Source organism: Pyxicephalus adspersus, chromosome 7 (genome assembly GCF_032062135.1).
Source record: "Pyxicephalus adspersus chromosome 7, UCB_Pads_2.0, whole genome shotgun sequence".
NCBI classification, from domain to species: Eukaryota; Metazoa; Chordata; class Amphibia; order Anura; family Pyxicephalidae; genus Pyxicephalus; species Pyxicephalus adspersus.
Genome location: NC_092864.1, coordinates 52,339,251 through 52,352,336, shown reverse-complemented (window position 1 = coordinate 52,352,336; position 13,086 = coordinate 52,339,251). Strand labels below are relative to the sequence as shown.

Here is a 13,086-nt window from a genome sequence, read left to right as displayed (position 1 = left end):
AGGTACAATAATTCCTTTACACATATTTTAATGCCTTATTTTGTTAATGCCATATTTTACCTGCTTTAATATTCACCTTTAATTAATATTATTGGTAAACAGGATTTATATAGTGCCAACATATTACACAATGCTGATATTTGAGTAATGGTTTAGGTGTGTATTAGAGAATGGAGTTATTGTTCATTAAGAAGAATGTCATCATAGAGAAGTATTTGTTTCTTGGTGTTCATTATTTATTTATTTTCCTGATATATATAGTGACCTTTCCTCTCTGTCTAGCGTATTGGCAGCCAATAGCTTAGCTACTGTAGACTTCTGTAAGAAAGTAATTGTATGTTTCATATTGGAAGTTGTGGCTATTACCACCATGTCTTCTGTAAGCGGACACAAGGTTGTAAATGTTATTGGTTCAAATGGTTTCATTAGTTCAGCACATTTCATTCTAAGATGATGTTGAAACAGGTGATTTTTGACAGGTATCGCTATGGTTCACTCTTTTTAACCAATATTCAACCACTCCAAATACCTAGTTATCAGTGAAAAGAATAGGAGTGCTTGAAATGTGTTTTTTGTAGGTATTTGAAGGGAGTGTAGTTTTTCAGAAACTCCATGCAGTGTCTTAAGGCACATTGCCGGTCAAACTGCTTTTATCAAAAACACTACTGTACATTCTCAGGTCTGTCTATATATGACTATATGGCTAAAATTTTGCCGTGCCTCGTCATGCTATCTACTCTATGAGCAAACATATATGGACATTCCTCCAAATGATCGAGATCTAGTGTTTTCAGTGGTGGTTTCTGTTAATTCTACAACATAATGTACTGAAAGATTTTAGACATTCGTGCACTTTCCACCATGTGCCAAGAGTTTGGAGAAGACTCTTCCCTCCATAAAGTCGGTTCTATAAAGAATTGGTTTGGAAGAACTCAAGTGATCCACATTGAGTCTTCTCCAAACTTTTGTGTAAAACCTTTTCATGGGATTAGAGGCTGACATAGACACACAGGGAAGGTGAAACACCATAATAATGCCCATGGCTTTGGAACAGAATGTCTAACAGGGGTGATGGTCAGGTATCCATCAACATTTAGTGTATGTATTAACTGTTCACATACCCTTTAAATGAACTTTTTGAGGGCACATAGGTTCCCAGACTAAGAAAGTAAACAATTGTAGCAAAAAGTTTTAGCATTAACTGTGCTACATGTACATGCTATCTGCCATTCTTCCTAAATGATGTTCAGAATATATGTGTACAATTGTGTACTTTAGCTTCAACATTCAGAGGTTTGCAAAACGTGTTGCTTGTATTATTTACAGCTGTCAGCCTTACTTGTGATACTCATGTTGTATAGAATCTCTCTTCTGGTTTTATTTTTTACAATGGACAAATGTTAAAAATAAAGTGTATTGTGTAGGAAACATTTTTTGCCATTGGCCTTATAAACTACAAAATGGATAGCTATGCTGCTCAGGAATGCTTGACAAAGCACAAAACCGGCCTAATGAATTCTCCAGGGATAAGCCATGCACAAGAGCTGGCACAATGTGTGGGGTTACAGTACTATAGACATTGTAACCACTCAGTGAATTTCAATGAGCCACTCCAGCTATAGAAAGAGGTTCTGGTAGTGCAGTGAAAATTAAAGAAAAATTACTTCTGTTTTATCAACCTGAATAATTGAATCAATTTTCTAATTTACACCAAGAACATCAAATAGGGCCCGGCTACGAGAATGCTTTGTTTCTGATAGCATTTGTTAAAAAGAATGTCAACTCGTGTCTTTCTTACCAGTAGATTGTTGAATTAGTTATATCTGGAAACGTTTTTATTAAATATCACAAAAAGTATATTAAACACATGCAAAATACAATGGGTATAATTCCTATTTTGACTTTCTGTGCAGATACTTTCCTTAGTCAGTAGTACATTTTCTGACTTTTCATAGTCTGACAGCTCTATATGACTTGAATCTGAATTCTAGTTTGTTGTCATTGAATACCTTTAAATATTACCCAGTAATTAAATTATTATTGTATTTGTGAATGACACTTCCTTTCTCACCTCCCACCCCTTTTTATAAATTGAATTTATTTTAGACATTGATTGAGAAGTGGGTGACAAATATACATTCAGTTCCTGAGTGTAATATTTGCAGAGATAATTCAAGCTGCTGAAATATTCTTACTAAAGTACAAGCTGGGGAGGCAGAAGGGGGCTGAAGTAAATATCAGAACTTATGGATATATTTAGAATTAGTACTAAAAACCAAGGTCACTTACATCAGGGCTTCCCTTAGTTATAAAATACCATTACCTTATCCCCTTCCTTTACATTGGAGAGGATGAGGATGATCAGAATACGTCCCATGAGATCCTAGAAATGCTGAGTATCTCACATCCCATGAGAAGATACTTCAGCAATATGCAGGAGCGTGTTTTAGCGAGGTTCCCTCCTCAATCCCAGGATCTCATCAGATGGATTGTGACCTCACCCTTACCTAAACACCGCAAACAGAAATCAGCAGTAAGGTGCATGATTTACAAAAGGTAGCCTCTGTTTAGTGTTCATGTTGATGGTATGGAATTGGGGTGATTATAACTTTAAATTAATATGTTTGTTTATTTTTTCTAAAACTATACATTTTTTTATTTTAGAACTATGCAAATGTAAGCCTATGAAAGCTTCACAAAAGACCTACCTGAAGAGCAATTACAATTATGGTAAGTGGGCACTGGAATTTAGCATTCAAAGTTACAGTCAAATTTACATTTTAAAAGCTCCAGATGGGAATACTTTTGTTTATTTCTGAATATAGTCATTCAAAGACATCCTACATTAACTATTAGTCCTTTTATTTGGGGAGGGACCTTGCTGTGTAGCTTACATCAAACCTATATCTAAAAGCATACAGAGGTGGATCAATTTGTGTCTTTACATATCTAGAACCCAGCTTTAGCAATGTATTTAGAAAATGACAGTTTCTTCAACTGAGCCTGTTCTGCACATTTAAGACTTTTGTTTTGCTTCTAAGCCTTCAGTTTGCTATATCTCCAGAGAGTTTAAATAGATATGAAAGATACACCTTTGTACAAATGCTTTTAATCTGTTGAGGTTTGCAAAATTATGTTATTGCAATGCAAGGGAAAAACTTTGCTGGCAGTTGTCTTTGTATACTCATATGGTTCACTGTTATCTCGTCTCTTCAGGAGAACTCCTACCATGGACAGAAAGAGGTCCTTGGTGTACAATACTTGTAAATAGGCCAGAAATGTGCCCCTTGTCTACTGGAAGCAGGGAAATAGAAGCATCCAATATCATAAACACATACACTCGTTTTTAATATATTATGAACTATGGATAGAGCTGGAAAGGGTAGAAGATTCTGTCATGTTATATTTGGCATATGTGCCCTTTACGGAATAAGTTCCCCTCATTTCCTATTAGAACAGAAAAAGATAGGTAATGGTTTCTTCTTCCATTTTTTTCTTTGCTCCACAATTGCACTGGTGGAATCTACCCAAAGGCCTGTTGCAGCCACTGTTTAAACTTTTTAGACATACAGAAAGTTTTAACTTCTTCCTCACTGTCTCCAGTTAGGATTTCCTAATACTTCAGATTTTTTAATGGAAATGCTGAGAAGAGAAGAAGCTTTTGACCATCAAAAGGATGTTTTACTAGAAGCCATGATAATAAACTCATCTTAATCTCACGTGAATACCATGTTTCAAGAAAGCTTTATTACAGAGTAAAGATGTCAGGAGTTTATCAAAGTTGTAGAAGAAGCTGTCTATTTTCCTGATGCATTTCGTTGTATGGCTTCCTCAGGTGTCCCCTATTACCATAACCTAAGATTTATAAATACTTTATGACCATGCTTCACCAAACTTCTGTATGGAAAATGAAATTACGAAATACCAGTGCCTAAAGAATCTTATTCATTTAAAATTTTCAGATGTGTTAGATACTTGGTCCCCTTCTACACTACAGGTCCCCTCTAGTTTCTCCCGCCACCCCTATTTCGCTATATGACAGAGTAATGATGTAGGGGGTCAGTATAAGGATCCACAGAGAACATAGGGTTGTCCCATGTTGCTGTGGATTTAAGCCCATAGCTTTGAAGTTTGAATGGGCTTCAACAGTGCAGTTTTTAGTTCCCTTGTTTTCATGTATGACATTGTTTTATTGATGTTCTTATCATCTATTCTTTCCACAAATTCAGTAATTCGGGCCAAAGTGAAAGAGGTGAAAGTGAAGTGCCATGACGCTACAGCAGTAGTGGAAGTGAAGGAGATCCTCAAGTCTTCCCTGGTGAACATTCCAAAAGACACCATCACCCTGTACACCAACTCTGGCTGCCTGTGCCCACAGCTGGTTGTCAATGAGGAGTACATCATCATGGGCTATGAAGACAAGGACCGAGCCAGGTATAAGAACAATCGCTGGCAGGTTTATTTAGTAAGGAGGTGTAATGAGAACTGATGATGTGATGGAAATCCCCTTTACACAGTTGCTAAACATTTGTCCCCATTGGAAGATTTCCATCTTTTTTTCTGATGGTTTTGGATTTTCCTCTAGTTTTTAGTCCCGGTGACATTGGTGTGACCCTACCACTGTATGGAAATCTAATAAGTAAGGTTTTGGCAAAGGATACAGTTAAAAAAGATCCTGTTATCCAATCTACTTCAAAAACACACTTCACATAAGAGTATATGTTCATTTATTATATTTATGTAATTTACCTTTAACAGCTTCCACCGAGGCTGCTGCTTGGTGCCGCCATCTTGGATATGATGTCAGCAGTCCCAGCAGTCTCGGAACTCAAATGACACCCTAGAGTGTTCCCCTTTATTCTTACTCATTATAGCCCCTTCTCGTCTTGTTGATTTAAGTCATGTCAGCACCTAATTTGGCTGCAAAGTTGTAGGCTGTGCTGTCATTATACCCGCCAATAAACCAAAGTGGTTTCCATGTTGCGCAAAAAATTCCTCTGGCTTGGTTTTATTTAGGTTTGCTTGGAAATACTCACCAAAACTTAAACTTCCTTAAACTGCCTGCAGTTTGACTTCAAACATTGGGCCTAATTTATTAAAGCTCTCCAAAGCTTGAGAGGATACACTTTCATCAGTGAAACTGGGTGATCCAGCAAACTTCGAATTGATTACCTTAAAGTAATTTACTATTTGTTAGCAAATGTTTTCAACCCTGGACCAGATCCATTCCAGGTTTCTGGATCAGGTGGCTGAAGTGTATCTTCTCCAGGCTTGGAGAAATTCAATAAATCAGGCCCATTGTGTAGTTTCCTGGCAAAAGCGGAGAGTCAATGAAACAGGAAATTACATTTCTGGGGTGTTCTGTATGTTGTGTAAATTGTGTTCACAATCACTCCAGTTGCTATGGCAGGAGGTAAGCAACCTATTCTTAGGAAATGCAATTTCAATAACATTAAAATAACAAAATTACAAAAATAGAGATTACAATTTTATGATTAAAATATATAAAATTATGTCAGCTGTTAGCAATAGTGGTGTTTTTATATTTAATGATCTTTGTATTCAAATGCTGTTCCAATATTAAATACGTTACAAAGTGTCCCAGGCCTTCCAAATAGCAAAACTACACTAAAATAGTTTAAAATAGTAATATTCATGCAAGTAATGTTTAATGTTTCTTTCTTTAATAGACTTCTGCTAGTGGAAGGTTCCTTAGCTGAAAAGTGGAGAGACCGTCTTGCAAAAAAAGTTAAGGTAAGACTAAACAAGTTAATATTATAGGTAATATTAGAGTTCCCCAGGGGTAAACATGTTAAGAAGGGCTGATTTAGTACAAGGACAGATGACTGATTGAAATAAGGAAATTGTTGATTTAAACAGAATACATTATTTTGGGAAAAAAGCCAAGTAGGATACCTGAATGGGCAATGAAGAGAAAGTTATTTTTATGTGAAAGGTATATCAGACCATATTTTCACTTTAAAAATACAATGAAGATTCTATATTTTTCCCTATGCATTGTTGAAAGTGACATTATTTAAAATATAATTCCCAGTAGACTACAGTGTTTTGGTATTTATAACAATCAATGCATATTTACTGTGTGCACATCTATATTCTCTTAAAAGTCCTTTTTTTAATCTTTTTTTAGCGTTGGGATCAGAAACTTCGCCGCCCTCGAAAAAGCAAGTCTCCTGTGGCACAAAACGGCAATAAAAACAGCAACTCAAGACAAATGCAGAGCTAGACTAGCAAGAGGATGTACAGAAAACTTTGTGGACTTTTATACAAAGATTTGCATTGGTGGAGCAGAAAAGAAGAAATTGCACTATTGCACGTTATAACCTATTGTTTACTACAAAATATTGTAGTTGATTTAGTTTTATTTTCCTTTTTTTATATTTGCACGGATTACTAAGCAATAGTTTTATTCCACTTTCATTAATGTCGAAGTTTGTTTTTCTAAGAAATTAGCCTGTTGGATGAGAACTCTGGAGAGAATTTATGTTAAAAATGTTTCTGTTTGAGCTTGATCACCTTAAAGTTAAATTAAACTGACAAAATAAAATCTCACTTTTGGCCCCCCAGAAGATGTTTGGCATAATGTGCAAGTATGAACATATTTGCACATTGTTGCAGACATGCCTGCCATAAGGAACCCCTTCAGCATTGTGATATCTCCCCGGTCACTTGGGCTTCCATCTAGTATTCTTTTAGGTTTAGATTTTTCCCATCTTTATTGGATAGGTTGGTAATTGAGATGAAATAACTCTTTCCAGCACAGAACGTAATAACATTGTTCACTTAACTGACATTCTGTTAGAAGCAGCTTTGATAGAGCAGACATTATGGTCTCTTATGTCATTAAAAAGCTTGCCTGTGTTTTTGGAACTAGATGTTACATATATTATAATATTTGTTGAAGACAAAAAAGATTCACCTTTCCAGCACATTCACATTTAAGGTCTAGACCCTTTTTAGTCCTTTTATATTTGTTCTTGCTTTATTAGATTCATTTTTTTTGTTTCAATGTGTGCTGCATTAAGGCAATTCTGGCAGTGCACTTTAACACGTGCATGCCTGCAGTATTATCTTCCAGTCTGTACACACATTGTATAGTATATGCGTTGTGATGTGCTGTAGTGTGTTGGCAGCTGTTTTCTGGGGTGCCATTCTTACTGTGTGTTACTATGTGCCAATGGGAAAGCCATAAGAATGTGGCCAGCCTTAGGATGTCTTCACATGTATAACACACATACTTTTGAATGGGCTTATAGTTTTTGTTTTAAACGAATGCAATGTGCATAGATACATACAGCACCTCCTCCACACGAAAGAGTAAGATTTTGAAATATTTGAAATGCATTTCCATGCAGCAAAATGAACAAGTTTTGCTGCATGAAAATGGACAAGTGTAAATAGACTATTCAAGAGACCTTGTTACCACTCACTACCAATCATTAGTACAGATAACAACACTTTCCATTGGTCCCCAAGAGACCTTGTTACCACTTACTACCAATCATTAGTACATATAACATCACTTTCTATTGGTCCCCAAATCCTAACAACTGTAATCCACTGCCCACATACCATCCTACATCTGCTGTTATATCTGGTTGTTGCCACACAGCCTCATGCTTTTTAGCAAATCAGTACCAGTGGGGGAAAAGAAAATAGCTCAGTTTTATTGACTTTATTTTTCTATGAATACCAGCTCTTTACTTTATTGACATGTTTTCATGATTCTGATCCATTGACTTACATGCATGTTAGACCAGACAGTCTAAAGCAGCGGTCCCCAACCTGTGGTCCACAAAAAAATGTTGGTGGTCAGGGGCTCTGGCCGGTGCAGCCCCCAGTGGGGTCCTTCTCCTGACCCCGTTGGGGGGCATACCGGCCAGAGCCATAAACAAATGTCTACCGTATGCATGGCAGGCTCAGGTCATTGGGCGGGTTGTGTCTCTGGACACCACTCATTATGACAACACTCTGGGAGAAGTTTCTTTTCCTTTGAGTGACACCCAGCTTCCCACACATGTGCGGTCTAGAGTCCATAAATTTAGTAGTCCAAAACGTCCAAAAGGTTGGGGAGTGTTGGTGTAAAGAATCAATCAACAAGAAAAAAATTGTGCTATTGACATCATAATGAAGATGGTAGACCCAGCAGCATTTTACCACGTTGGGGAGGTAAAAAAATAAGTGTTGTAGAAGGGAAATGTGAATAACTACTGGAAGGTATTATGCTATAAATTGTTTTTTTGTGAAACAGGGTTTCTTTAAAAAGTGCTTACTTACTAGGTGCCCTTTTGCCAAGGGTCTAGGCCTATAAAAAATGTGTTATCCCCAACAACCAATAAAATCTCTTCTTCTCATTTTCTTTTCTCCCTGAACTAATTGGGATTGATTACCATGGGCAAGTCAGACAGTTTTTTTTCTTTTGCCTTTCGTATTTGAGCCCCAAAGATCATTATTTCTGTATACAGAGTGCAAACTTTGTTTAGCAGATAATTGAATGCAGCTCATACTATAATCACCATAGACATAATAATTTCCAATGTAATTATTAGCAAACTACTAAGACAGAAAGATTAACCAAGGAAAATCTTGCTTTAGCTAATTAGTGATCGCCAAATCTATATGTAAATATCACAAGGAAAGAAATGAAAGAGATGGCTTTTTTGTGGCAACAATCAGGTATTTTTTTATGTTGTTTGGTTATAGCATAGTAGACATAGCCCAACTATGCTAGGTAGAAGACATACAAGCATGGTATAGAATATACTATAGTACCAAAATTGATCACATTGAATCATGGCATAAATAATACATTTGTCTCTTTTTCCAGACATATTTCCCCTAGGATATCCATGGTAATATAAATTTGAGTGGAGGATTTCCTTTGGTAGGGAGAAGGAGGAAGGAGGAAGAGAAGCGCCCCAATTTATACAAATAAAAGAGAAAGATTAACCAAGGGAAATCTTGCTTTAGTGAAACACGTCGGGAAAAAAGAGAAAATCGTATGATTTAGGCTATAATCCAATGTCATCATCAATTTTGGTACTATAGTATGTTCTATACTATTTCTTGTACGTCTTCTACCTACACAACTATGAATGCATGCAGTTATGTTGAGGTTACTGAGCCATGGGTGTTTTTGTTAGGATTTTTCATGATTAGGCAGCGTGTATCATAGCTTTGTCTGCACTTCAAATGCACCTTAATAGGACATGCCAATGTACCCAACAATGCTGCATCTAAAGGTGCAAAACAAGTCAAACACAGCCATGTGTACTACTCACTTGGGGTCTATAGGGATTTTCTGTTCCATATCCAAATGCCCATTGACCAAAGCACTAACTCTGATATAGTAAAATAAATCTGTTAAGTTGAATCGGGTCCTATTACAAACATATTCATAAACGTATAAGTTTATGTTGTATTCATCTGTAAAACATTCATTGTGGATCTAAAACAAACATTTAAAAAAAAAATCTTTGTACATCACAGAGAGATGTAAGAACCCCAGGCAGGTTTGTATCACTGTTTGTGTCCCCAGAGAGTCACTTACTTTATTTGTCCAGGGGACTTGTCAGCTAAAATAAAAAATAGGCGATCTAAAAAAAAATCTAAAAGTTTTGAATGGTCAACGTAACAGGAACATCTTGTTCCAGAGGCTACTGTCTAGGAGAAAAAAAAATTCCCCAGTGGGACACAAATGAAAAAAAAAGGGCCTTATCCTTTCCCTGCTTCCTCAAAAATTAAAATAAAAAGTTTTGGTTTTATGTACACTTAAACATCATTTGTCCTTGGTGGTTGGAGTTTGAGCTAAATTAACAAAGCTTGCCCTGTGTAATGAAAGTAACCAATAAGATTCCACTTTGTACTGGTGCAACTTCAATATTGTGAATTCCGATAGTTGGTATGTGTAAGTTCTCTTTTCTCCTTGCATTGATTAATAAAGAAGCCTAATACATTGCCATAGATATTGTAAGCTTCTCAAACAATGCAGTGTATGGCCCTCTCATAAACAACATTTAGCTACTTTATTGAACTAGGGATATGAATTGTTAAACTTTTTTTTTCTTATTGCTTTACTGTGTTATGCACAGATTAGTCTTTGCAAGCAAAGTCATGGCATCACAGCTTCTGATTTCTTGTTTTCTCTGATGAACAATAGCCTATTCACGCACAGCGAGGATGTTGTCACACTCTATTTGTGAGGTCATATAATACTATTGCTAGAAAGCCACACCTTGAAAAATTATCAAATCTCCAAAAGACAGCAATAATCCTGAATGGTAAAGGTTCTTGGTGGGAGGAACAATGACAAACATAACCATACAAGTGAGCTTGGGTGGCATTGGGGTCTCATTTTATCAGTAGCTGAGAGGCTCTGGGATAGGTTTTGGAAGTACAGGTATAGTTGCTGCCAATAATATTCATGGGTAATATATTATAGAATAAGTAGGTTTTACCACCATTCAGTATGTGCCTTTAAGGGTGTTTTTTAGTATAATAAAACTCATCACCCTAACTTATTGGTCTGAAAAACATGATGGGTTCAATTCACAAAGCCGTAACACAAGGCTAGGAATCTTTATTTTAGCCATACGACTGTCATCCTCAAATCTCTCTGTATTATTATTTGGAAAACAAAGATCCTTTTTCTGGTGTGATAGTATTGTAAATTGAGCCGTATAGATTTTATAAACCATCTTCCCACTGTTATCACATAAGACCAGTCCGTTGGGTCTCTGATCTGGCACTCGGATTGGTTTTCCCTATAATGCCCAGGATTTATCATGAAAGGATCTTTCTATAGTAACGCGTTTGTGACCAAACCAGCGGCATATGGCTGGATCATTGAGATGAATCTAGTGGTAACACCACGTTGGTAGCAATGGATTACTGCACCAAGTACATCAGCATTGCTCGTCCCAGTGAATTTTGCAATAAGCCTTTGTACCAATCGGAACTACTGCTATTTTTGTATGGGGGGGCTGAAATTGATTATGCGAAGGAAAACCCCTTCAAAAGATGGAAATAAAGCAATGACAGTGACATATATTGATTGAGATGTGTTTACTGGCATAAAGCAGCAACATAGACATTATTGTTCTTTTGTACGTTTTTATAAACATTTTATAAGTAGATCACTTATTTTTGTCCTAGTGTTATTTTTTATCCATATAAAGAAAAGTTTGACAAAAATATTTGCCACTGTTCCTTCTTTTTTAACATTTAACCAGTCAATTGTGCACATTCAGTGGTGGCTTTCCATACCTTCTAACTTTTGAATTTGAAAAAGAGAGAAAACCTTTGATAGACAAAGAACGTGTGCCATGTAGACAAGGAGTGTGGCCAAATTGTGCTGAATGGCCTACTGATTGTATTCACATTGTACATGGTATTCATTCCTTCTACCCACATATTACTCCACAATTACTGTACTATAAGTCAGGGTTACACCTAAAGCATTAAAATAAATTGAAAAATAACTACACAGAAACGATAAACTGAGAAAATAATCACTTTATTCAGGACAAAACAGTACAGGGCCCAGGTTCATGACCGGTCCTTAAAAATATCTCAAACTGTATCAAAGTACATCTTACATCGGTTGTCAGTGGAAGGAAAAATGCTTCAGTGTCAGTTGATGGTAATAAAGGCCTGTGGTAATTGGAGAAAGAAACGTCTTCATATGTAGAATAATAAATTTAGGCAATAAAATTTCACTTCGATGCCAGTGCTCACCTGTATGGAGTCTACTCTGATGACCTGGATTGTTCATAGGTAGTTCTAGTTTCAAACTTCATTGGCTTGCAAAGTCAAGAAAATACTCCTTAGATTTCCCAAAGTTTGCTGTGACCATCCTTGTCTGACACTTCTTACACACAGGAATTCCACAGACCTGCTGAACACATCTTGACAGGGGGGTTGTAGAATGCTTGTAACTCCGCTATGCTAAAATCTCAAGCCTTGTTCATTTCACTTTCAAAGTGCAATATTATGGAAATGTAGCAAGAAGTCCTTTCAAATCCTAGGGTGAAATGTGGATCCTTCATTAGATACAGGACAGGCAGTGAAATTGTCATTCTGGGACAGGGAAAGTGTTACTGGCAAAATCAGGTATAAGAAGTGAACAAAGTCTAAAAACAAAAATGTTGCAGACCCCATATAAAGGATAAATACATTTTAACACAAAGCATTTTTACTTTTATATTTATCAGGCTCACATTGTTAGAAGCAGGGGAGAAATTGGAACTTTTGACCATGCCGTATACAAAAATCAGCTATACCTTGTATGTTACAGATTTCTATGGTATAAAGAAAGTGTACTGCACTAAGTGTGTCATTATACTTCCTTGATTGGTGGCCATAGTAAAAGGTGGTTAATCCTACAGAAGATGTTTCCTTTGCAGATCTCAGCAATCTGTCACACCAATTTCCAAAACTTCAAAGGAAGTAAGTGCTGGAAGACGTCCCTTAACAAAGCTATGATCACTGGTCTCAACAGGAATCATATTACAAACTGGAAGTCTGATCAATGTCCATTGTCTCTATTCAAGTCCACCAGGCCAATATATAGCATCTTATTAGTAATGGGCCAGAGGGGTAAATTGCCCTCCTTCCATATACAGTCCTCCTCCGATTAGCAGACTGAAAAAATGAGAGGACATTGAAAACACATGGAAATAATAATATTAACTAACTTGTAGGATATATACCAATTTTGGGAAAATATGGATATGTCTCATCAGACTTACTTGGTATTGGACAAAAACTACAAAAAAGTACATGGAGCCCATGTGACATAAGAGATCATTGCAGAAACAGCAGCTGGCCTGTGACAGAGTTGCTATGAAGCAACAGAAATACTTGTCTTGGTGTGTAAAATAGGGGTTTAGACATATAAGTGAGTATTGTATCATCATAGTGTGTAGGGGAAGGGCGGTGGGGGCCTACCTTTACTAGGCTCAATTTTTGACCACTGATTAATACACCCATTTTTATAATGTTAACAATGTTCACCCTAGTTACTATAATTACCTTAATCACCTATATCATGTCGGCTTTAACTTT

General features: G+C 36.5%; 1 protein-coding gene across 1 annotated transcript in view; it reads left to right on the top strand.

The window, feature by feature from the left end:
* Positions 1 to 11,161, top strand: part of FRZB (frizzled related protein) — a 21,477-nt gene extending 10,316 nt beyond the window's left edge. Inside the window, exons 3-6 of the mRNA XM_072418422.1 lie at positions 2,665 to 2,730; positions 4,230 to 4,434; positions 5,691 to 5,754; positions 6,152 to 11,161. Of these exons, the coding sequence (XP_072274523.1) occupies positions 2,665 to 2,730; positions 4,230 to 4,434; positions 5,691 to 5,754; positions 6,152 to 6,247 (431 nt within the window). The 3' untranslated portion in view covers positions 6,248 to 11,161. The remainder of the gene's footprint in view (positions 1 to 2,664; positions 2,731 to 4,229; positions 4,435 to 5,690; positions 5,755 to 6,151) is intronic.
* Positions 11,162 to 13,086: the final 1,925 nt, after the last annotated feature.